This window comes from Procambarus clarkii, chromosome 41 (genome assembly GCF_040958095.1).
Source record: "Procambarus clarkii isolate CNS0578487 chromosome 41, FALCON_Pclarkii_2.0, whole genome shotgun sequence".
Taxonomy (NCBI): Eukaryota; Metazoa; Arthropoda; class Malacostraca; order Decapoda; family Cambaridae; genus Procambarus; species Procambarus clarkii.
In genome coordinates, this window is record NC_091190.1 from 29,424,368 (window position 1) to 29,447,665 (window position 23,298).

General features: G+C 41.8%; 1 protein-coding gene across 1 annotated transcript in view; it reads right to left on the bottom strand.

Moving 5' to 3' along the window:
• The window catches only part of LOC123761007 (uncharacterized), a 304,005-nt gene that overhangs the window by 61,612 nt on the left and 219,095 nt on the right, over positions 1-23,298 (bottom strand). The window contains exon 5 of the mRNA XM_069339269.1: positions 2,182-2,297. Within this exon, the coding sequence (XP_069195370.1) occupies positions 2,182-2,297 (116 nt within the window). The remainder of the gene's footprint in view (positions 1-2,181; positions 2,298-23,298) is intronic.

Sequence of the window (23,298 nt, forward strand, 5' to 3'; positions counted from 1 at the left end):
CAGTGCAGCATTTTTATAGTTATAAAAGTAAAATTAATAATATTTCCAGGTATAAATGTAGTTTTTTTATTTAAAATATAAATTTTTCATTTCACAATGATGTCACCTTTGCTCTAGGGCACCTGACAACTGGGTGGACAGAGCTTCGGATTCGTAGTCCTGAGATTCCGGGTTCGATCCCCGGTGGAGGCGGAGACAAATGGGTAAAATGTTTCTTTCACCCTGATGCCCCTGATGTTACCTAGCAGTAAATAGGTACCTGGGAGTTAGACAGTCGCTACGGGCTGCTTCCTGGGGGTGGAGGCCTGATCGAGGACCGGGCAGCGGGGACACTAAGCCCCAAAATCATCTCAAGATAATATATATATTGAAACTAATCACACCTTCTCTATACTAATAAGTATTAGATACTTTGGGGTACTATAATTGTTGAAGCTAACCAAACCAGGATCATTAAAATATATTTAAAAATATAATATGCCTGTATGCCAGATGCAGAGTGCTCCTGGCAGTATGGGTTCGAGTCACTTCTGGGGTGTCAGTTTTCAGTTGCATATATGCCTGGAGACCATTCAGGCTTGTTTGCATTTGTGTTCCTCACGTGTGGACCAAAGAATGAGGTGATTTGATAAAATACCATGCCCAAGATTACCATCAGAGTGCCGGCGGGGGGATGGGGAATTAACCTCGGCTACCATTATCTTTTGTCTGGTCGTGTTGGTCGAGTGGTTAAGGTGTCCTGTACGCCAGATGCAGAGTGCTCCTGGCAGTATGCAGTATGGGTTCGAGTCATTTCTGGGGTGTGAGTTTTCAGTTGTATATATATATATATATATATATATATATATATATATATATATATATATATATATATATATATATATATATATATATATATATATATATATATATATATATATATATATATATATAGTAAAATGTTCAAAATCAATCATTACACTATTATTTAAGTTTTATAAATGTTAAGTTAATGGATCATGGGCCCTACCACATACAAAATAACTGACGTTACTAATGTCAACAGCGTTTTATATTCCAAAAGAGCGTAACTAATCCCTTATATTGACATTTTATATTTGAAGATTGACAATGTATGGTGCTATTCTTCAATATGAAAGTGCATTTATACCCGCAAATACTATTAATTTTTCATTTATAACTATAAAAATGCTGCGCTGCTTTTTTGTATTCAAGAAAATAACTCCAACTGACTTCATTCTTTTTTAAATAACGACCGTTTATGCAGTTAGCCCTCACGCAGCCAGTTGGACCATTGCTGGCCTGTTGCTACGATTTTTTTTTATTTCACAATGATGTTACTTTTGCTCTAGCCACGAATTTTATTTCATAGTGAAGTTAGCTTGGAGAATGATTTCAGATAGGACAGACATTTTATAGTTGAATAGATGGATTATACCACCTATTATTATTTCCACTAAAAAGCCTTTCCAGATAAAATGGAATCTTACTTTAAACTATAGAAAATGCATGTCTGTGGTGGAATAACTTCAATACTTAGTTTGAAATTGACCTCCCTATTTCACCTATAAAATACCAATTTTTAACTCATTTTATATTGAGCTGAGTACTGTAAGCTCATTTACCTTAGGGAGTAAACTGAGGAATTCATTTTAGTATTAGAAAGTAAACTGGGACCTCTGATTTAGAATATTTACCTATGAATTATCGATAGCATATTCATCCCATAAAAAAATCACACAGGGGCTTTGTGAAACTATTCAGGTCTGTTAAACCGTTAATATGACCCCCACACGCATGCCCTGTTTTATTGTTTGCTTGGCATGTCAAGGAACCATACAGCGCCTTGTACACTGAATATCAGACAAAACCCACCTCAATATTCCACTTGTACTCAGTGGTGAGCTTGACCCTTCCCTGGGGTGGTCATGGCTAGTGGGCCATCTTGGTACATCATACCCCGTAACTCCAATTGAAAGACCCAGGTCATCAACTTGTGCCCTAACTAAACATGCTAAAAACGTTTTCACTCTGTGGGTCTTGGGGGTCAAGCCAGGGTGACACTACCCAATCGCTACCAAAACTTAATTATATTTTGTCACCTTTATTACTACCACCATCGCCGCCACCACTACTACCACCACTACAACATATGTCTAAATGTCTACAACCACAACCTACCTGATGTTTACAAGTGGCGCTGTTACGTTGGTATGGGACAACATCACGCCCTTCGGCATTCCAGTGGTCCCCGAGGAGAAGAAGATCATGGCCACGGTCCGGCGAGACTCCACACCCTGTAAAGTGTTTTGAGGGACTTAATGTACGGTTATTTTATGGTATCTATGGTCTTTCAGATGCAGTAACTTGAATGATACAATTTTCCTCCAAGTGACTCTTAGATGCCCTAACACTACTTTAACTTACCTCTCTCTTCCTTAAATTGTCATTATGATACTGTTCACATGTACTGCCTCAGCTGAATGTTAAAGTTTAGTATCATCAAATCCCGACTGATGAATTCCCCTAACTAAAAAACTCCATGATGAGACCACATTCAAGATGATATGCAGAAACTCTACCGAAGAAATGAGGAAGAAAGTCAACTGAATAACTGATGTAGTTAATGCAAAAATAGGCGGCATCCACCTGCCAAAGATCGTGGGTGATTACAGCCTAGGTTACATCTACGGAAATGTCAAAACCAACAGAAGACTGGACATCAACGAGGCCCTACACATCAAAAAGTTAAGACCAGTAATCAATAACCAGTTAACACAATTAGATTCTACAGACAGAAGCAAGAACAGAAGCTGCTGATGTTCATGCATATACTACCCTATTAAAATCCATTATGTTTCATCCACTTGTTCATCTCCATCACGTCCTGTACCACCTCATCCCAAGAGAATATAAGCCCTTGCAAAGGCATTGAAATTTGTCTTTGAAAACGTAAGTAGCGCCGTGCAAAACGCTTCCCTAAGCGTCAGACCATAATAAATTGTGAAAATTAACTTCGGAGAGCTAATTTTTCAACTTCCCTCGACATTGAAGAAAAACATAAGAAATATTGAGAATTTTCGCGTTAGAATCATTAATCTTACCATTTCAGTCATATTCAACAACAAATGTTTACAAGAACGACTGCTACCAAAATATACTAATATTAGAATGCATGACCCAGCAGCAAGAAACCAAGCATTTACGATAAAATATCGCCGAGATCTGATACGAAATCAGATACACAAAGCAGAAAATGAGATCAATGATAGAAAAACGCAACAACTTTATGCTACAGACCAATGGAAACACACCAACATCGACGAAGACTTCCGTACCCGATTCGAACAAAGCCTCGACGATCTTGCAGGTCGACATCGCCACAGCACCGAAACTAGGATCATCGAGAAAATGACAGCATTATTCGCAGGACCTATGGCGGTTCCTCGACTTAGGCTTCTTAAATTTTGCTGGAATCAACCTCACTGAGAATCAAATCACTCTCTTAAATCTGGGAATAAACTGTCACGTTATGTCCAGACCAAGTGAGATGGCCCAGAAAGGGGGAGTTGGATATCCTATTGGACGATATTTTCGATCTCGAGATGCATATAAAGATTTCCACTAAAAACACCTTGCAAGCGGAATTTATTGCAGAGGAAGGAAAGAATCGAGGTAACTACAGAAGCACCATACTGTCCCCCAAGCTCAAGGTGGCAGCTAAGAGCCTTCATGAAAATAGGGAGATAGTCGTCATGAGAGGTGACAAGTCGCCAATATACGTCATTCTTAAATAGGACGAATATCGGGCAAAAATTAACCTCATCCTCTCCGACCAAACTAAATTCTAAAGGGTCACGAGGGAAACTACAGCCGAATTTAAAACGAATATAAACAGATTGATTGAAACTGTGAACGCCAAGATATGTAGACTCCACCTGTAAAAGGTTATTGCTGAATACAAACCAGGTAATGCACATGGGAATATCGAGACCCCTAAACCCGGAAACCCACTTCGGCCAGTCATCAACCCGATACCACACCCTCATACAGACTGGCTAAGTGACTCAACTGCCTGCTGACTCCTTATGTGCCTTGTGCTTTCAGCCAGAATTCTAAAATAATTTGTTGACCTATTGTGGGGAGCACGGGCTACGGGGATGAGAGCCTCTCTAGATGTGGAGTCGCTGTTTACCAACGTGCCTGTGGACGAAACAATCAGGATGATGATGGACAGAGTGTATCGTGATCAGGCTTGTACTTCTCTAGACATACCAGAGAGCATACTGAGGAAGTTACTCGAAGCTTGCAATAAAGAGGCACCACTCTTGAGTCCCGATGGGCACATGTATAAACAAGTGGATGGGGGTCACCATGGGTTCTCTCCTAGGTGTTTTGTTCAAGAGTTTTTACATGGGTACCATAGAGCAGAGGGTCTTAGTTGACCTGGACTTAAAACCTACCATATACTGCAGGTACGTTGACGACATATTTATACAGGTACCTGAAGTCGGACGTTAACAGCAGTTGAAGGAGGCAATCGAGCAAAATTCGGTGTTCAGTTTCACTTACGAGATGGAGAGTGATGGGAAGCTGCCCTTTCTAGATTTAACAGTCGCAGAAAGGAATGGAGGCTTTCATGCTGCAGTCTACACTTAGGAAACGAACATATGAATGCCTTAATGCTAATAGTGACTGCCCAGACAGGTACAAGTAGAATGTTGTCAACACCTACGTCGACCGCGCGCTCACTCACAACTCTGGCTGGAAGCAGGTCGACGGAGGAACTCTGTATAGTAAGGCAGATCCTAGTCAATAATAGCTTCTCTAACGGTTATATTGAAAACATCATTAAGAGAAAGGTGACACGCCATGCAACCTCAGAAAAATCAACCTACACAACACCTGTACCTCCCATTAGATTTGTTTACAGTAACTTCTTTTCCACGGCTTATAAAATGGAGGAAAGAGTTCTGAAAGATATTATTCATAGTAACCTTATCCCTACAGACACCAAACAGGAGATACAATTAAAATTTTTCTAAAAAAACAAGAAAACCGCCAACCAACGTTGACTATTCCTTCACATGCCCACTTGGGGACTGTCAGTCCCAAAGATCTCAGTATATAGGCAAGACAACAACGTCTCTTTCTAGGCGAATAACAGTGCACATGCAACAGGGTTCCCTCGAGGAGCATATAATCTCCTCACACAACAAGACCATCACCAGAGACATCTTACCGACCAACACTGAAATAATCGACAGGTATAACAACAACAAAATACTGGACATCAGCGAGATTCTACACATTAAAAAGTTAAGACCAGCAATCAACAACCAGTTAACACATAATTACATTACAAACAGAAATCACAATAGCGTGATATATCAAATGAACAAATTCACCCAGGCCGTGATGAGGGTTCGAACCTATTCACGGGGTGTTCCTAGCTACGTCTTAGACAACCGTCCCACGACATGGTTAAAAGAATTGCATCCTGGAGTGCTAATGCCCTCACTAGGATCCTCAAGCTTCTCCCGGGCACAGTCAACCAAATGTTCTACCTCTACGCCCTTACGGCAATACACACGAAGCACAGGGATGCCAGATTGGGCTACAAGTAGCGAATTGGGCTACTTTTCAGAGCCCCGCGCTCCCAAATTTTTAATTTCGCTACTTGCGACTTTTTGGGCTACTTTAAAAACAAGTTGGGCTATTAATGTTAAGAAACTCAATGATGATTTTTATGCTTTTTATAATGTCATGTGTACAAATCACAGCCGCTTCCAACAGCTTGATTGAACATAAGAACATTAGAACAAAGGCAACTGCAGAAGGCCTATTGGCCCATACGAGGCCGCTCCTATCTATAATCACCCAATCCCACTCATATACATGTCCAACCCGCGCTTGAAACAATAGAGGGACCCCACCTCCACCTCCACTTACACAAGTAGTTTACCAGTGTATTTGAATAGACTACTTACCGCAGGAGGTCAGGTCAGAGACCGACCCCCTGGGGACGTTGATCCTAGGAACTTCCCAAAGAAAAAGTAACCGCAAGGCAAGATAATCCTCCCTAGGGGCTATAGATTTCCCAACCTTAATTGCCATTAATACTTCATCCCGGGTACTGTCTATGTTAAGTGACCTCCCACTGTTGCCTACTGTAAATATTAGGTTTCTCTTTAGGTGTTTCCAAGAATCAAATGACTGTCGTTAGAGCGGATTAGCATACAGTGAACTTGGCAGCTTCATCTGTGCTTGCATTGTTAGTGTGGCTCTGACCTCCAGAAGGATAGTTCGACACAAGTTACCGCATATAGAAAAGAAGTTACCGCTGTTACTTTTAGAATTTGCTTAAGTGTTAAGATAAAGAAGTGAAAAATGAGGAAGTGGTCTAAATACCAGAAAGCGCTTCAGATGTCCTGGCTTAAGGATCCCGTGTTTGGAAAGTGGTTGGCTGAAGTGAAAGAAGATGGAAATAAGGCATATTGTAAAGTTTGTAGAACTGAGATAAGAGCTCATAGAAGTGGTTTAAAGAAACAGTGAAACATTAAAACACAGACAAAATATATCGGAGGTAAGTCATCAGCAGATTAGCATCAAGTCTGTTCTATCAAAGAAGGAAGAAAAACTTACAAAATTTAAATGTCGTCTGTCTGTATGTACTGTCGCTATCTAGAAATCTAACATTATGTTTGTAACTCATCTTGTATGTATGTACTTTTACCTGAATAAACATTTGATTTGATTCGATTTGACTAAACAAAAAATTGGGCTACTCTACTTGCAAATTCGCTACTTTTTGACCGTCAGCTCGCTACTTTTAGCAACTTGGATCTGGCAACCCTGACGAAGCAGACTTTGACGTCATGGTGGCGGATGGTGCGGGCGAGCGTGCGTCGACGCCTAAATGTGAATACTTGTTTCAGTTTTCTCACCTTAATTCTCGTGCTACGTCGTTCGTTTTGAATTCATTGTGTTCGTAATGGAATTGCCTACAATTAAGGTGTATATGTATATAATGTCCAAACGCCCGGCGTGACTCCCCACAGCAAAGCCTAAAGTCGGTAAAGTTACCCGTGGGCGCACAAAATCAGTAAAATGTGTGTACTCGTTTCAGTTTTCTCACCTTAATTCTCGTGCTACGTCGTTCGTTTTGGTATCATTGTGTTCGCAATTAAATTCCCTGCAGGTGTATATGCATATAATGTACAAAAGCCCGGCGTGACTCCGGCATGAAAGCCTAAAGTTAAAGTGTATACTCGTTCAGTTTGATAACATCAATTTCGTGTTACATCGCTCGTTTTGGTATCAAATTGTTTGCAATCTAAAGGCGCGCATTTTAAAACTAGTCCCATAATAATAGCACAATAAATAGAATTTCAACAAATATTTTAAAATTTAAAGTTTAGACCCAAAAACGTATTTATAACCTTTCAACTGTTCTGACATCAAGTTTCGTGTTACATCATTCATTTTGGTATCAAATTGTGCGCACTCTAAAGACGCTTATTTCGAAACTATCTCGAGGTCGATCGGATAAAACATGAATTTTATACAAATATTTTTGGAGTGGACGCGAGTCCTGTCCACGGCTAGGACTCAAGAGAAAAAAAAATGGACATGATCGGTGTCCAAAGCGAGCGATACTGTTAACTTAAGATGCCTTCACTCAGAGATACAACTGTCATACACCTCCACTCAGAGATACGACTGTCATACACCTCCACTCAGAGAGACCATCGTCATACACCTCCACTCAGAGAGACCACAGAAATACATCTCTACTCTGAGAGACCACCGTCATACACCTTCACTCAGAAAGGCCATTATCATACACCTCCACTCAGAGAGACCACCGTCATACACCTCCACTCAGAGACACAACCATTATACACCTCCACTCAGAGACACAACCATTATACACCTCCACTCAGAGACAACCATTATACACCTCCACTCAGAGACACAACCATTATACACCTCCACTCAGAGACACAACCATTATACACCTCCACTCAGAGACACAACCATTATACACCTCCACTGTGAGAGACCTACTCAGTAACAGGTCTCACAAAGCATGTAGGGTTCTGGAGGGATCTTTGAGCAAGTTGCCTAAAGATAACTGGACATTCACCAGCATGACATACTTCCCTCCATATTCTGCTGGTGTGTGCCTCTCGTATTTGATCTCCAGTTGTCTTCACTGCTAGATCTTTATCCTTTTTCAAGAGTAGGAAATTACCTTTCCTTGATTCTGTACTGGACTTGATTCGTCTTGCTCAAGCGCCTATCCACATAACTTTGCATATATCCAGTTTAAAGTCTAGTGGCCATGTCACAGACCACCGTCTAACACATGGCCATAAGAGAAATAAGAAAATCATGATTGTCTACGTCTTGTAATGTAATACAGTCTTCCTCATTTCTGATTCTCGTCATTAGTTTACCATCGTCAGCAAACATGGATAAGTGTGAGAGTATGGTCTCTCAAGATATCCCACATCTGACTTGAATGGCTCATTGCGGTGCACCGCGCACTTAATCGTGCACAGGGCCCTATCTCTGTTAACCCTGGATGGAAAACTGTCATGCTGGGTGTACCCAGGATGCCTACATGACCAGGAATATTTTTATAATATGGAGACTGCCGTATACCCAAAGGTAAATTAGATACAGGGAAATTAAGCATGCTTGCCATAGGGTCAGTGAGTACACAGCTTGAGGTGTAATGGGTGAGAGAGAGAGAGAGGCGCCCGCGAGGCGAGAGATAAGCTCTGACCTCTGGGGTCATTCTCAATTACAACAGTGACGTAGTTGTGGCATGTTCATGACGTCACCTCTGCTACCAATCATGTAACGATCAGTATCACTGGTTCCGGCACCTTTGCTGCAACGCCATTGGTCACTTGTAGACCTGGTGTTTGCGCTACCACGAGGAGCCCTGCAATTCCTTGCAAGGGTATTCTCGCGAGGAAGTCCGTACATGGTTGACATATCCTTCTGTCTATCGGCCAATAGACAGAAGAACTCCGTCCATTCCTCACTGTCAAGTTAAATTCATCGTCTTCTCGATATACCAACGCTCCCCCTTAATCGCGATTGTGACTATATTGTTAAGAAATCTTCTGGAGTGAAAAGTCTGTGAATCACCAGAGGAAAACAGTGTGGTATCAGGTAACCCCTGGTGACAAATTGAGATCGTCTGTGAGTGACCTAGAGTGAACAAAGGGAGTGCCGCTGCCTGAGTAAGCTGTGTGTGACTTTATCACAGTGTACCTGCATGATACCATATAATCAGCCGCCGCCAGCCGCCTCTCGGACCCGAGCTTGTAGCCAGTTGCCGCCACTCGCTCCGCCCTCACTGTACCACCACCACCCGTCACCACCTTACTCACCGCCAGTGCCATCAAGTGTGTGTCTGTCTGTTAGGCATACAGCACGCCATCCTGCGAGTACCCGCCGTGTCAAGTCCAGTTTGTTGGGAAAGCCTGTCGTCAGTATCTCACATTTTAACGAGCGAAACCAGCTGTCAGGCCACCTACGAGTTCTTGCATAAATGTGCACGGGTGAGTGAATGGGAGAGGTAGCCTACCTGTAAGTATCTGTCTGCGTGTTGATCTGAGGGATCAACCACGGTTCTCACCTTCTCGTACCTGACACTGGTATTGGTGGAGACCTAGACACCCGACGGTGTATGTGTGGTTATCTGTGTGGTACCACGACATTACACTCCTCTGTGAATGTGAGTTTCACATACACCACATATTTATTTATTGTGTGACATTATTATTGTGCATGATTATTGCCTGTCCCATTGACAATGCCATTGTGATTTATTGTGCATGATCATTACCCGATTATCCGGTTGGAACTCATGTGACCCTTTGCTCACCGGCAGTTAGGGTTGCTGTGTTAATGATTGGCTGTCATTTGTGTTAAGTTAGGTGTTTCTTCACGAGTGGATAAGAATCGATTAGTCAGACGTCAAAAGTCTCACTAATGCAACCATAGCCTTTCTAACGCCAATCTAAAGTAAATCAAGCACCCATTGTATTAGTGGTTAAGTTTGTAAATACTATTAAGCTTTATGCATGTTTCCGTTGAATCACTTCTGAATACTGCCAACTATTACTTTAGCTTTCATCCCTAGGTGTCTTCAACACTGAGTTGCCTATTATTCACTAAACTATAAATGTGATGAGGACCCTAGGAGTCCCTTAAAGTCCCTTAAATCATTGAGGAGATTCCAACGACCAACGTGGAGCAGGACCAGGTGAGGCTAGTCTGAGAAGAGACCCTCAAGGACTCTAACTCGACTTGCTCCCAGGCCCTGTATGGTTGCTCTCGTATTTTCTCTGCTGGATTCCGACAACCGACATGCAGGGGTTGAGCTCTTTGGTCCCTCCTCTCAACAGTCAATCAACTTGTGTAGAGATTCCAGACTCTACTGGGCTATATCATATCTACATATGAAACTGCGTATAGAGTCTGCCTCCACCACATCACTGTCTAATGTATTCCATTTGTTAACTACTCTGACACTGAAAAAGTTCTTTCTAACATCCCTTTGACTCATTTGGGTACTGAGTTTTTACTTGTGCCCCTTGTTCGCCTGTTATACTCAAAATTCTGTCAGTTGAAATGTAACCAATCACAGGCAAGTAGGCCTCTGACGTCATGCCAGACAGAGGAGCATCAAGCATGCTCCCAGCAGCCGCAGTTATCCTCACAGACTCAGAGTAGAAGGACCTCGGCTAGGCAGATATATACCTTGCTATCTCAGTCAATAAATATATACAGAAGCGACTACTGTGTCTACATTCTACCCGAACAAGGCAAACGAATACTGGTAGCAGCAGTGGGATCCAGAAATTTTTTTCTGGAAGCAAAAGTTCAAGTACCCAGCATCGCCTCGTGTTCCAGCCAAAACCGCCGCCACCGCCACCGCTATAAGCCGCCATCCTGCCACCCACGCATCAAATATTGTGCCAGACCGGGGTCCTGCCATCAACCACTACTCCAGGCCAACGTTTCAGAAGTAAGGGTCAATATTTTCCTGTGAGAACGCTCATTCATCAGTGAGGAGGAAGGAAGCTTCCGCGCCAGCCATTTTTGAATCTCGCGCCACCACGTGGGAACCACCTGCACCCACCACCGCCGCCGCCCAAGCTGACAGTATCTAAGCTTTGTGAGTGTTCAAGCTACTGAAATCGTGGTCAGTCATCGTCGCAAGCATCACCTGATCATCGTATGTGCTGTATTGTTCCTTGAGAATATTTGGTGGACTGCAATTGTTTGACTAGTGTCGCCTCCCCAGGCTCACACACCTCGCCTCCCTCTCCAGCTCACACCTCGCCACCAGCCCCTGCTACATCGTTTTGTGTGAACTTCTCCCAGAAAATTGTATTCTCCACCGCCATCGTCGCAATATCGTCGTCTCCGAGTTTATCTTCGCGCTCCCAGCTTGGGGGTCTCCACGGAGCTTCGCGCCACCGCCACCAGGAGCGCTCCCATCGCACCAGTTTGTAAACAAGCCCCTCACATGGTCCTCTTCACACGTCTGGTCACAGTTTTTCGTTTTGGCCACTGTTATATTGCAAATCCTGCAGCCCTGAGTTAAGTAAATATGAGCTAAGATATCGTGTGCTATGATTTAATGAGGTTTAACGTAAATATATCCAAAATATCTTATGAATTAATCTTTCAGTGACTTGTTAAATATTGGAGCCGGTTTAGTACTCCAGAGGCCCACAGTTTCTCTGAGACATTTCAATATTCCCTGCATATGATTCCATTATTCATTAATTGTTACTAGTGTCATTAGTGAATTCAAAGGTGAGAGAAGTAAGAAATAATTGTTTCTAGCAGTTATATACATTCCTGTGTCCAGTTTATGTGCTACATCCATATTTCTTGCATTGCCACTTGTTGTGTTGAATCTTTTTAATGAAATTTTGCAATTGCACTTCCAGTTTTTATATTCTCAATTGCTGTGCTTAGTCTGGTTTAATTAATTTACATACATCTAATTCCAGTCATTTTTTTAATGAAAGATTGCTAAATTTAGTTTACAATTGCTTGTTCTTAATTATTTTCTTGCCTAGCCCAATTTAATAATTTTATTTCTGCCATTTTTTTACTTTAGCCAAGTTGATATTTTTTTGTGTGTTTATTTTTGTGTATACTATTTCTGATGCCAAGTGCACTTAATTATAATCTGCGTTCAAATATTACTTCCACGGCTGTGACAATGCCTACCACTGTTGAAACCCCTTCAGAATCAATGGGAACAGTTGCTCGTCCCAATGGCCAGAGATCAGCTCAGGAAATGGCTATTCCTCTTTTTGCTGGGGAATCGCGTTTATTAGAATCATGGTTTAGTAAGGTTGAAGCGAAAACAGTTGCACGTTTTTCTAAGCCTACTGATGCCGAATACTTAGCAATTGCACGGTCAGCCGTGGACACAACCAAAGGTGATGCACGTTTTGTTGTTGATGAGAAAGCCATTGTTAGCCTCCAGTCTTGGCCTGAATTTAAGGATTTCTTTCGCCGTCGCTTTGTTAATAAAGGAGACCTTGACCCATATAGGTTAGTCAAGAAAATTGCCAATGCCACCATGCAGCCTGGTGAATCGTTTAATGCGTTTACTAGCCGTCTCGATCAGTATCTGTATGCCTTAGTTTCTGCTATGAATAATTCAACTTGGTTAGATAAAGACAATAATCTGTCCCCTGAGGCTATGGCCAAAATGATAGCATTTGGTACTTTAATGCATTTTGCCCCCGAGCATACAAAACCAATCGTTGAGCAACAAAATTTTGGTGTTAAACATGAAATTGGTGAAGTATTTGAGGCTATTAATGCCGCAGATAAACTAGCTCCCCGAAGTGCTCAACTGTTGCCACCCTCTGATGCTGTAAATGTAGTTACAAGCTCTCAGCATCCTCCCACAAATTCTCAAAACTCTTGGTCGCAGAAGCGTACCCATGCTCGCAGCCCCCAGTCAAATTCGCCGCCTCATAAAATGCCGAAATGCCATAGTCCACAACCATCCACTCCCTCATGTTGGCATTGTGGTAAGAGTAACCACCTTGCAAGGGACTGTTGGTCCGCCCCTAGATCATCACCTCCTAGACAATTCTCTCGGCCCCCTCATCAATCTAATCATACTAGGCTTCCATATTGCACGTACCATAAACAAGTTGGTCACCACACTGCGGATTGTAGAGCTAGGCAAAGGACATCTCCACCTCGTAACTCCCATGGTCAGTCTTGGCGAGGCTCACAGCGTCCAAGACATTATCAGAACTCTCGTAATTACAACTCCCAGCCCAGCTATAATGCAACTTCAAATTATAATGCTCAGTCACAGAATGCTGGAGCTCAGAATGTTCACTCCATGTCGTCGGGAAACCCCCAAGGCCATCCGCTAACTAATTCAAGCTAGCCAATCCTAGTGCCCTCCCTGTGTATTCAGTAGCTACCCAAAATAGATTTGGACACTTGACAGAGGAGGACACTGACTCTAGACCAGTTGTAGATGTTGACGGATCCACAGTAAATTTGACACAAACAAGACGCAGATATCCCAGACAATATAAGTCAAAAGTAGTAACTTGTCCAGTCTCAAGTGATGGTCCCCTTGTATCAGCCATTGTACATGGTAGAGTTTTAAAAGTTTTTCTTGACTCAGGTGCAAAAATTAATATTGTCAAGCCCTCAGCTCTTAGAGACATTGAAAGTAAGCACCCTACTATTTTAAAACAGTCACACATACCTTTTCTAAGTGGTATTTCAGGAAATAAAGTAAAAGTTCAGGGTGAAATTGACCTCCCACTCAAGTTCAATGATGTCACATTGTCTATAACATGTTTAGTTGTTGACATTATTCATTTTCCTGGAGACATTCTCTTAGGTCTGTACACCATGATTGATGAAAATATTGCATTGTTTCCCCATCGTTGGAACATAAGTATCAAAGACCACGTCATACCCTTGTGTAGCATGTATCGACAGGGCCACGAGTTCAATCTTCAATCAGATTATGTTAATTTTGTTGACACCCGCCTTGCAAGCGTAGGTTTGTCAGATCATTGGCGTGGTAGCATACCTGAGAAAACAGGCACTCGATTGAAGCATAGTAGTTGTGCAGTTGTTAAGGAGAATGAGTATCAGGACTTTCTGGAAGGGGACGCCCTAACGGATTCTCGTTGTCTCGCTCGCCTGGCAGCTTCCATCTCTGCAGTCAGTGGTTCCACGGCTACTGACACTGTGCTACACCCTCATTCTCTCACCAGAATAAGAGTTAAGGTTCAGGGAGTGCCTGAGTTGTCGGATGTGATTGCGGAAAGTGAAACATGTAAAGTGAATGGTACATTTGTTGAACCCTCCTGGCACACAGTGCAGGATGGTACTGTCACACTTTTTATCGCAAACACAAGTAATGCCGATATCCATCTCCAGTCTGGTACCCATGTTGTAGATTTTGCCCATTACTCGTTACCGGTGCGAGTTGTGGATGATGTCTCCATGGATCATACTGTTTGTACACTCACACCAGGAGAACAGGGATCTCAGCCAGAGGTGCAAGCGCAACACCTCAGTCCTACTGATTTTCCTGACTCTGTGGCTCAGCTTTTGGAAATTTTGAACAGGAATAGAGCTGTTGTTGCTCTACCAGGAGAAAAATTAGGTCTCACTCCTCTTATTACACATAAAATTCCCCTTGAACAAGGAACTACCCTATTTATGTACCAGCTTACCGTCTTCCCCATTCTCAGAGAGCAGAAGCAGATAGACTTGTAGAGGAAATGTTACAGAGTGATGTAATTGAATCGAGTAATTCGCCATGGAACGCTCCATTGATTCTTGTACCAAAGCGAGATGGGACTTGGAGACCTGTAATCGATTATCGCAAGCTTAACAGAGTAACAATACCTGATCGTTTCCCACTTCCAGTTCTAAATGATTTGTTGCAAAGTATTGGTCGAAACAAAGTGTTCTCAACGTTAGATTTGTTGCAGGGATTCTGGCAAATCCCCCTTGATGAGGAAAGTAAACAATTGACAGCCTTTAGTACTCCCAATGGTCATTTTCATTTCAAAAGAATGCCGTTTGGTTTGCGTAGTAGTCCAATAACCTTTTCACGGCTCATGACAAATCTATTTCGTAGATTGATAGGAAGTACTCTTCTAGTTTACCTTGATGATCTCATAATCATGTCGCAAGATGTTCAGACTCATTTCCAGAACCTTGAAAAGGTACTTGCAAAGCTCGCTGAAGCTAATTTAAAAATAAAGCTTGCAAAATGTTCATTTTTAAAGCAAAAGATTAATTTCCTAGGTCATACAGTTACACCTTCAGGTATTACATTGAATGAATAAAAAATTATTGCTGCCCGTGATTTTCCAACACCTCGTACCACAGAGGCCGTAAGACAGTTCACAGGTCTTGTAGGATTTTATCGTTCATTTATTGCTGGATTCTCTATTATAGCCGCTCCGCTTTACAAGTTGCAAAGAAAAGATGAACCCTTTGTTTGGGGAGAGGCCCAGGATCAGTCATTCAAAAAACTCAAAGCAGCCTTAATTTCGTCACCTGTCCTTAGGTACCCAGATTTTTCTAAACCTTTTACGTTGGTTACAGATGCTAGTGACATAGGTCTAGGTGCTGCATTACTTCAAACAGAAGGTCACAGAGATCACGCAATAGCTTATGCTAGCTGTACTTTATCTAAAGAAGAGAAAAATTATAGTGCAACAGAACGAGAAGCCTTGGCAGTTGTTTGGGCACTTAAACATTTCAAGGATACAATTTATAATTACCCAGTTCATGTTCTTACAGATCACCAACCATTAATTCCCTTGTTCAAAAATAAGAATCCAGTTGGAAAGTTTGCTAGATATTTGCTCACAATTCAAGAATTCAATCCCACATTTGGATATATTCCAGGAAAGCAAAATGTTGTAGCCGATGCGTTTTCTCGACACGTAGCTGCGATTCAGTTAAATTACCCAGCATTAGATGCTACAGTAGTAGAAACGGAACAAAGACAAGACCCCATATGGGCACCTGTCATTAAATTTTTGACTAAGCAAGACTCTCGCCCGATTCATAAACCGCCAGTACCATTGAAAGAACTAGTTATGTTGGACAATTTACTGTGTAGAGTAGTAAAGCTAGGGACAGCCCCGAGGAAATGTTGTCAGTTAGTTGTTCCAGCTGTCTTGGTACCAACTGTGTTAAAAATTATCCATGATGCTCCTGCAAGTGCACATCCAGGAAAGGATCGTACACTCCAACAAGGTCGATTGAAATATTTTTGGCCAAAAATGGCTAAGGAGATTGCTCATTATGTTGACAGATGTTTAACTTGTTTACAGCACAAGGGACATGTTTCAGGACCTAATCCAATTCAGGTGTACCCAGCAACTAAAGCTCCTTGGGAACGAATATCGATGGATTTATTGACAAATTTTGCGGAAACAGAGAAAGGGAACAAACATTTGCTTGTAATGGTCGATAATTTTTCACGGTTTTGCGAACTAGTTCCTATCCCGAACAAAACAGCAGAAACCATAGCCAGCGCATTCCATGACCAAATAATTTGTAGATATAGTATGCCTAAAGTAATCCTTTCAGATAATGGACCAGAATTCAGTAATAGTATTCTAACTAGCTTGTGTGATTTATATAACATCAAAAAATGTAGCATTATGCCTTATCATCCGGCAAGTAATGGACTAGCTGAACGTACTAACAGGAAAGTGTTAGATGCCTTGAGAGTCACGTTGAATTTTGATAACAACAATTGGGATGATTTTATACCCTTAATTCAGTGTGCTATAAATTCTTCAATTAATGTTTCTACTGGTGACACACCTCACGCTATTCTTTATGGTACAGATAAGATCCTCCCTAATGAATTGATTAACGTACCTCCTACTCCCTTATATAACGTAGATGATTTTGTTCAAGTGAAGCGTAGACAAATGCAACTAGTATTCAAGAAAATACGAGAACAACTGTCCAAAGCAACAGCCGAGTTCACTCTAGCAAGGAATGCACGAGCTAAACCCAATAAAATAACTATTGGATCTGTAGTAATGATACTTAACCAACACAGGTCTGGTCCTATGTATAAGTTAACTAAGAAATTTTTGGGTCCATATAAGGTAATCGAGCTTATTAAAGGTAACAAATACAGACTTAAGAACTTGTTAACAGGAGAGTATATAAATGAGCATTTAGACCACATGAAGTTAGCTAAAATGACTGTTGACGAGACTGATGAGGAAGATGACAATGAACTTACCCAGACAGATACTCCTACTCAGACACCACCTTCTGTGGTTGACAGACCACTGGATGTTCAGCAACCCCATACTAGCAATTATAATCTTAGATCTAGACCTCTCGTTTCAACCGTGCACTCACCACATGTCCATTGGCTAGATTTTAACGAGGATATCTCTCAAGATGATAGTTTGTCACATGAAGTTTCATCTGTTCCGGACCTTCAGTCAGAGCCAGAGCTGTATAGTGCTCTGGATGAGCTAGGTGTAGATATCCGCAGAATTTATAATTGAGTGCACTCTGCAGTTATTCTGTTGTTTTGAAAAAAAAAAAAAAACTCATTTGCAGTATTTCTACCACATGTGTCTTATTATTACCATTATATATAATGTATAGTTTTTCTCAACTTTATTTGGTTATAAATTAGATGCCATTGTTAAGTCTACTACCATTTGTATTTTTACAGTGCTTGTCATAGGAGTTATTATTGTTCTAGCAACCACATTGAGGCCAGTGAATCCTGACTGCTATCACGCAGATGTTAGTCTTCTTGATCCAGGTCTTGTATATGCTTGTAAATATATTGCACATTATATATATTGTACATTGGTCTTGTAAATATATTGTATTATTTCAGAAAAAAAGAGAAAAAAAAAAAAAAAAAAAAAATCATTATCTATCTTGAAATTCAATTGTGGTTGTTAGGTCAGAACTTTGTTCCATTAATGTAATAATTGTTTAATTTTGTATGGTTTTCAAGCACATGCCATTGACACATGTTAATAATTTTGTTTAGGCAATACCTTGAGTTGTATTGTTCATATCTGATCAGTAGACATACACATGTTCTTAATACTCTGGTTTATTCAAAGCATTGTTACCATGATTTTCACCTATTATGATGAATTTTTTTTTGGTGCATATATGCCGAGTTGTTAGTATTACGCACACCTGATCTTCTTTCAATGTTTCATTATGCAAATTTCACATGTAAGCCATTATTGAATGCCACCGAGGTCCTTTCAGTATCATTGTAACTATATAGCTAGCCAGAGCTTGTCGACAAGGGACGTCGACTTGGTAGCGTGTCCGAGCGGTGTTATACTCAAAATTCTGTCAGTTGAAATGTAACCAATCACAGGCAAGTAGGCCTCTGACGTCATGCCAGACAGAGGAGCATCAAGCATGCTCCCAGCAGCCGCAGTTATCCTCACAGACTCAGAGTAGAAGGACCTCGGCTAGGCAGATATATACCTTGCTATCTCAGTCAATAAATATATACAGAAGCGACTACTGTGTCTACATTCTACCCGAACAAGGCAAACGAATATGCCTACCAGTCGTGCTAAACAGTTTATGTTTATTTACCCTGTCAATTTCTCTGAGAATGTTATAGGTAGTCATTATGTCTCTAACTCTTCTGCCTGAAAGTGTCCTGAGGTTTAGTTCAGTAATCATTCCTCGTAGCTCATTCCTCTCAGCTCGGGGACTAACCTTGTGGCATCCTTCTGAACCTTTTCTAACTTCATTTTGTGTTTGACAAGATGTGGACTCCAGTCTGGAGCTGCATGTTACAATATTGGTTTGACATATGAGGCATATAAGGTTCTGAATGATTCCTTACACAGGTTTCTGAAGGCAGGTCTTATGGTCGCCAGCCATGCATACGCCTCTGATGTTATCCTTTGGATGTGGGCTTCAGGGGACAGGTCTAGTGTGATTTCAATCCCCAGACCTTTCTTCCTGATTCCTGAAGGATTTCCTCTCCCAGCTAGTGCCTTATGTTTGGCCTCCTTCTCCCTACGCCTATCTTCATCACTTTGCACTTGCTCAAGTTAAACTCAGGTAGCTATATGTTGGACCATTCCTTCAGTCTGTTCAGGGCATCCTGTAACCTCTTGATGTGCTCCTCTTTTTTAATTCTTCTCATAATTTCAGCATCATCATCAAACATTGAGAGGACTGAGTCTATACCTTATGGAAGATCATTTACGTATATAAAAAAGAAAATAGGTCCAAGTACAGAACCCTATGGGACTCCACTGGTCTGAGGTCTCACCTCTCACCCCCCTCTCTGCTTCCTGTTATTTAGGTACTCCTTTATCTATTGGAGCACCCTACGGTCTACTCCAGCTTCTTTCTCCAACTTATGCAACCGTCTCTTATTGGGTACTGTGTCAAAAGCTTTCTGACAGTCCAAGAAAATGTAGTCTGCCCAGACTTCTCTTTCTTGCTTGTTGTTTGGTCAAATAACTTTATTAATTAAATTCACCTGGACTGTATGGGTCTCGAACCGCGGACCTCACGTGTGTAAGTCCGTAGCCCTATTACTCGGCTATGAGCACTCTTGTGGTCTCGAACGCGTGGGGTCTGCAGTTCAAAACCCGTACAGTCCTGGTGAATGGAATGTTAATTTCCCTGGAGGTGTGAATGGCAATTTATAATTCTATTAAACCTGTGAAACACAACTTGCCTTCCCTGAACCCGTGCTGGTGACAAAGTACCTGCTCTGCAGATGTGCCTCCAGGATTTTTCTCACGATCTTCTCCATCACTTTGCATTGTATAGACGTTAAGGACACCGGCCTGTAGTAGTTTAGGGCCTCATACCTACCCCTCTTTTTCTATATTGGGACAATGTTAGATGTCTTCCAACTCTCTGGTAGGATTCCTATTTCCGGTGACTTGTTATACACCATAGAAAGTGGCATGCAAAGTGCTTCTGTCCCCTCTTTTAGCATCCACGGTAAGAGTTCATCAGGTCCAACAGCCTTAGTCACGTCTAGATCGTGCATATACCTCATAACCTCATCTCTGGTAATTTCAATATCTTCCAAATCTGATTGGTTTATCGCCACTTGTCTTAGTTCATGGACTTCTCCAAGCTTTATTGTGAAGATCTTCTAGAAACTCTTGTTGAGTTCTGCACACACCTCTTTGTCTTTCTCTGTGTACCTTATCTTCTCCCTTCCCTTTTGTTAGATGTCTTCTCCAAACTAGGAATGTAAGTACACACCTAGTTGTGAGTACAACTAGGAGTGTATTCACCTAGTTGGGCTTGTAGGGATGGAGCTCTGACTCTTTGGTCTTGCCTCTCTACTGTCAATCAACTGGTGTACAGATTTCTGAGCCTAATCGGCTCAATCATATCTACATTTGAAACTGTGTACAGAGTCTTCTTCCACTACATCACTGCCTAACGCATTCCATCTGTTAACTACTCTTACACTGAAAAGTTCTTTCTAATGCCCCTGTGGCTCATTTGAGTACTCAGTTTAAACCTATGTCCCTTTGTTCGATTATCACGTGTGTGTACTCACATAGTTATACTCACCTAGTTGTGCTTGCGAAGGTTGAGCTCTGGCTCTTTGGTCCCGCCTCTCAACCGTCAATCTACTGGTGTACAGATTCCTGAATTTCTCGAGCTCTATCATGTCTACATTTGAAACTATGTATGGAATCAGCCTCCACCACATCACTTCCTAGTGCATTCCATTTACTAACTACTCTGACACTGAAAAAGTTCTTTTTAATGTCTCTGTGGCTCATTTAGGTACTCACCTTCCAACTGTGTCTCCTTGTGAATGTACAAGCTATGTCAAATAATCCAACCATGTCTACACTTGTCAATTTCCTTAGAATTTTGAATAAGTGTATGTACTCACCAATTTGTACTCACCTATTAGTGCTTGCGGGGGTTGAGCTTTGGCTCTTTGGTCCCGCCCCTCAACCGTCAATCTACTGGTGGACAGTTTCTTGAGTTTCTCAACCTCTATCATATCTACATTTAAAACTGTGTATGGAGTCAGCCTCCACCACATCACTGTCTAATGCATTCCATCTGTTAACTACTCTGACACTGAAAAAGTTCTTTCTAACGTCCCCGTGGCTCCTTTCAGTACTCAGTTTCCACCTGTGTCCCTTTGTTCGTGTACCACCATTGTTGAATAGTTTATCCTTGTCTACCCTGTCAATACCCCTGAGGATTTTGTAAGTAGTGATCATGTCTCCCCTTACTCCTCTGTCACTTACACTCTGTCTTCCAGTGTCGTAAAGTGCATTTCCTGCAGCCTTTCCTCGTAACTCATGCCTCTTAGTTCTGGGACTAGTTTAGTGGCATACCTCTGTACTTTTTCCTGCTTCGTCTTGTGCTTGAGAAGGTACGGGCTCCATGCTGGGGCCGCATACTCCAGGACTGGTTTTGCATATGTGGTATACAAGATTCTGAAGGATTCCTTACACAGGTTCCTGAAGGCAGTTCCGATGTTAGTCAGCATCGCATATGCCTCAGACGTAATTCTTTTTATGTGGGCTTCAGGAGACAGGTTTGGTGTGATATCAACTCCTAGATCTGCTTTTTCACTAGTTTCTTGTGTGGTACTGTATCAAAGGCTTTCTGACAATCCAAAAATATGTAGTCTGCCCACCCTTTTCTTTCTTGTCTGATTTTTGTTGCCTGGTCGTAGAACTCGTGTAACCCTGTGATGCAGGACCTGCCATCCCTGAACCCATGTTGATGCTGTGTTAAAAAGTTCTTTCACTCCAGATGTCCCACTAGCTTTCTTCGCACAATTTTCCCCATCAGCTTGCCATGTCATTTTCGTATTGTCTTTCTCTCTCTCTTCTCATCCTAACATATTCATTCCTGGCATTCTGGTATCTTTCTCTGCTCTCAAGTGTCCTGTTATTCCTATAGTCTCTCCATGCCCTTTTACTTTGCTGCTTAGCTAGCCTACATCTCTGATTAAACCATGGATTTCTCATCTTCATTTTACTGTTTTCCTTTTGGACTGGGAGAAACTTGTTTGCTGCGTCCTTGCACTTCTGCGTGATGTAGTCCATCATGGCTTGGGCTGTGTGTGTGTGTGTGCGCGTGTGCGCGCGTCTGTGCGTCTGTGTGTGAGTACTCGCTTAGTTTGACACACCTAGTTGTGCTTGAAGGGGTTGAGCTCTGGCTCTTTGGTCCCGCCTTTCAACAGTCAATCAACTGATGTACAGATTCCTGAGCCTACTGCGATCTATCATATCTACATTTGAAACTCTGTATAGAGTCAGCATCCACCACATCTCTGCTTAATGCATTCCACCTGTTAACTACTCTGACACTGAAAAAGTTCTTTTTAACGTCCATGTAGCTCATTTGGATAATCTGTCTCCACCTGTGTTCCCTAGTTCGCATTCCATCCGTGTTAAACAGTTTGTCCTTATCTACACTGTCAATTCCACTGAGAATTTTGTAGGTAGTGATCATGTCTCCTCTTATTCCTCTGCCTTCCAGCGTCGTGAGGTGCATTTCATGCGGCATTTATTTGAACCTCATGCCTCCTAGTGCTGGGACTAACCTAGTGGCATACCTCTGAACGTTTTCCAGCTTCGTCTTGTGCTTGACAAGGTACGGGCTCCATGATGTGGCCGCATACTCAAGAATTAGTCCTACATATGTGGTATTCAAGGTTCTGAATGAGACCTTACACAAGTTCCTGATGGCTGTTCTGATGTTAGCCAGCCTTGCGTTTGCCGCAGATGTAATTCTTTTCATGTGGGCTTCAGGAGACAGGTTTGATGTGATATCAACTCCTAGACCTTTCTCTCTGTCTGTTTCCTGAGGTACTTCATCTCTTATTTTGTATCCTGTGTCTTGCCTCCTTTTTTCCACTGCTTATTTTCATTTCCTTACATTTACTCGGGTTAAACTTTAGTATCCATTTGTTGGACCATTCATACAGTCTGTCATGGTTATCTTGTAGCCTCCTACAATCTTCCTCCGTTTTAATCCTCCTCATATTTTTTGCCTCATCAGCAAACAATGAATGGAACGATTCTATACCCTCTGGGAGATCATTTTCATTTATCAGAACCAGTATAGGTTCAAGGACTGAACCCTACGGGACTCCACTTGTGACACCTGGCCAATCTGAGACTTCACCCCTCACAGTGACTCGCCGTCTTCTGTTGCTTAGGTACTCCCTTATCCAATGGAGATACTTTT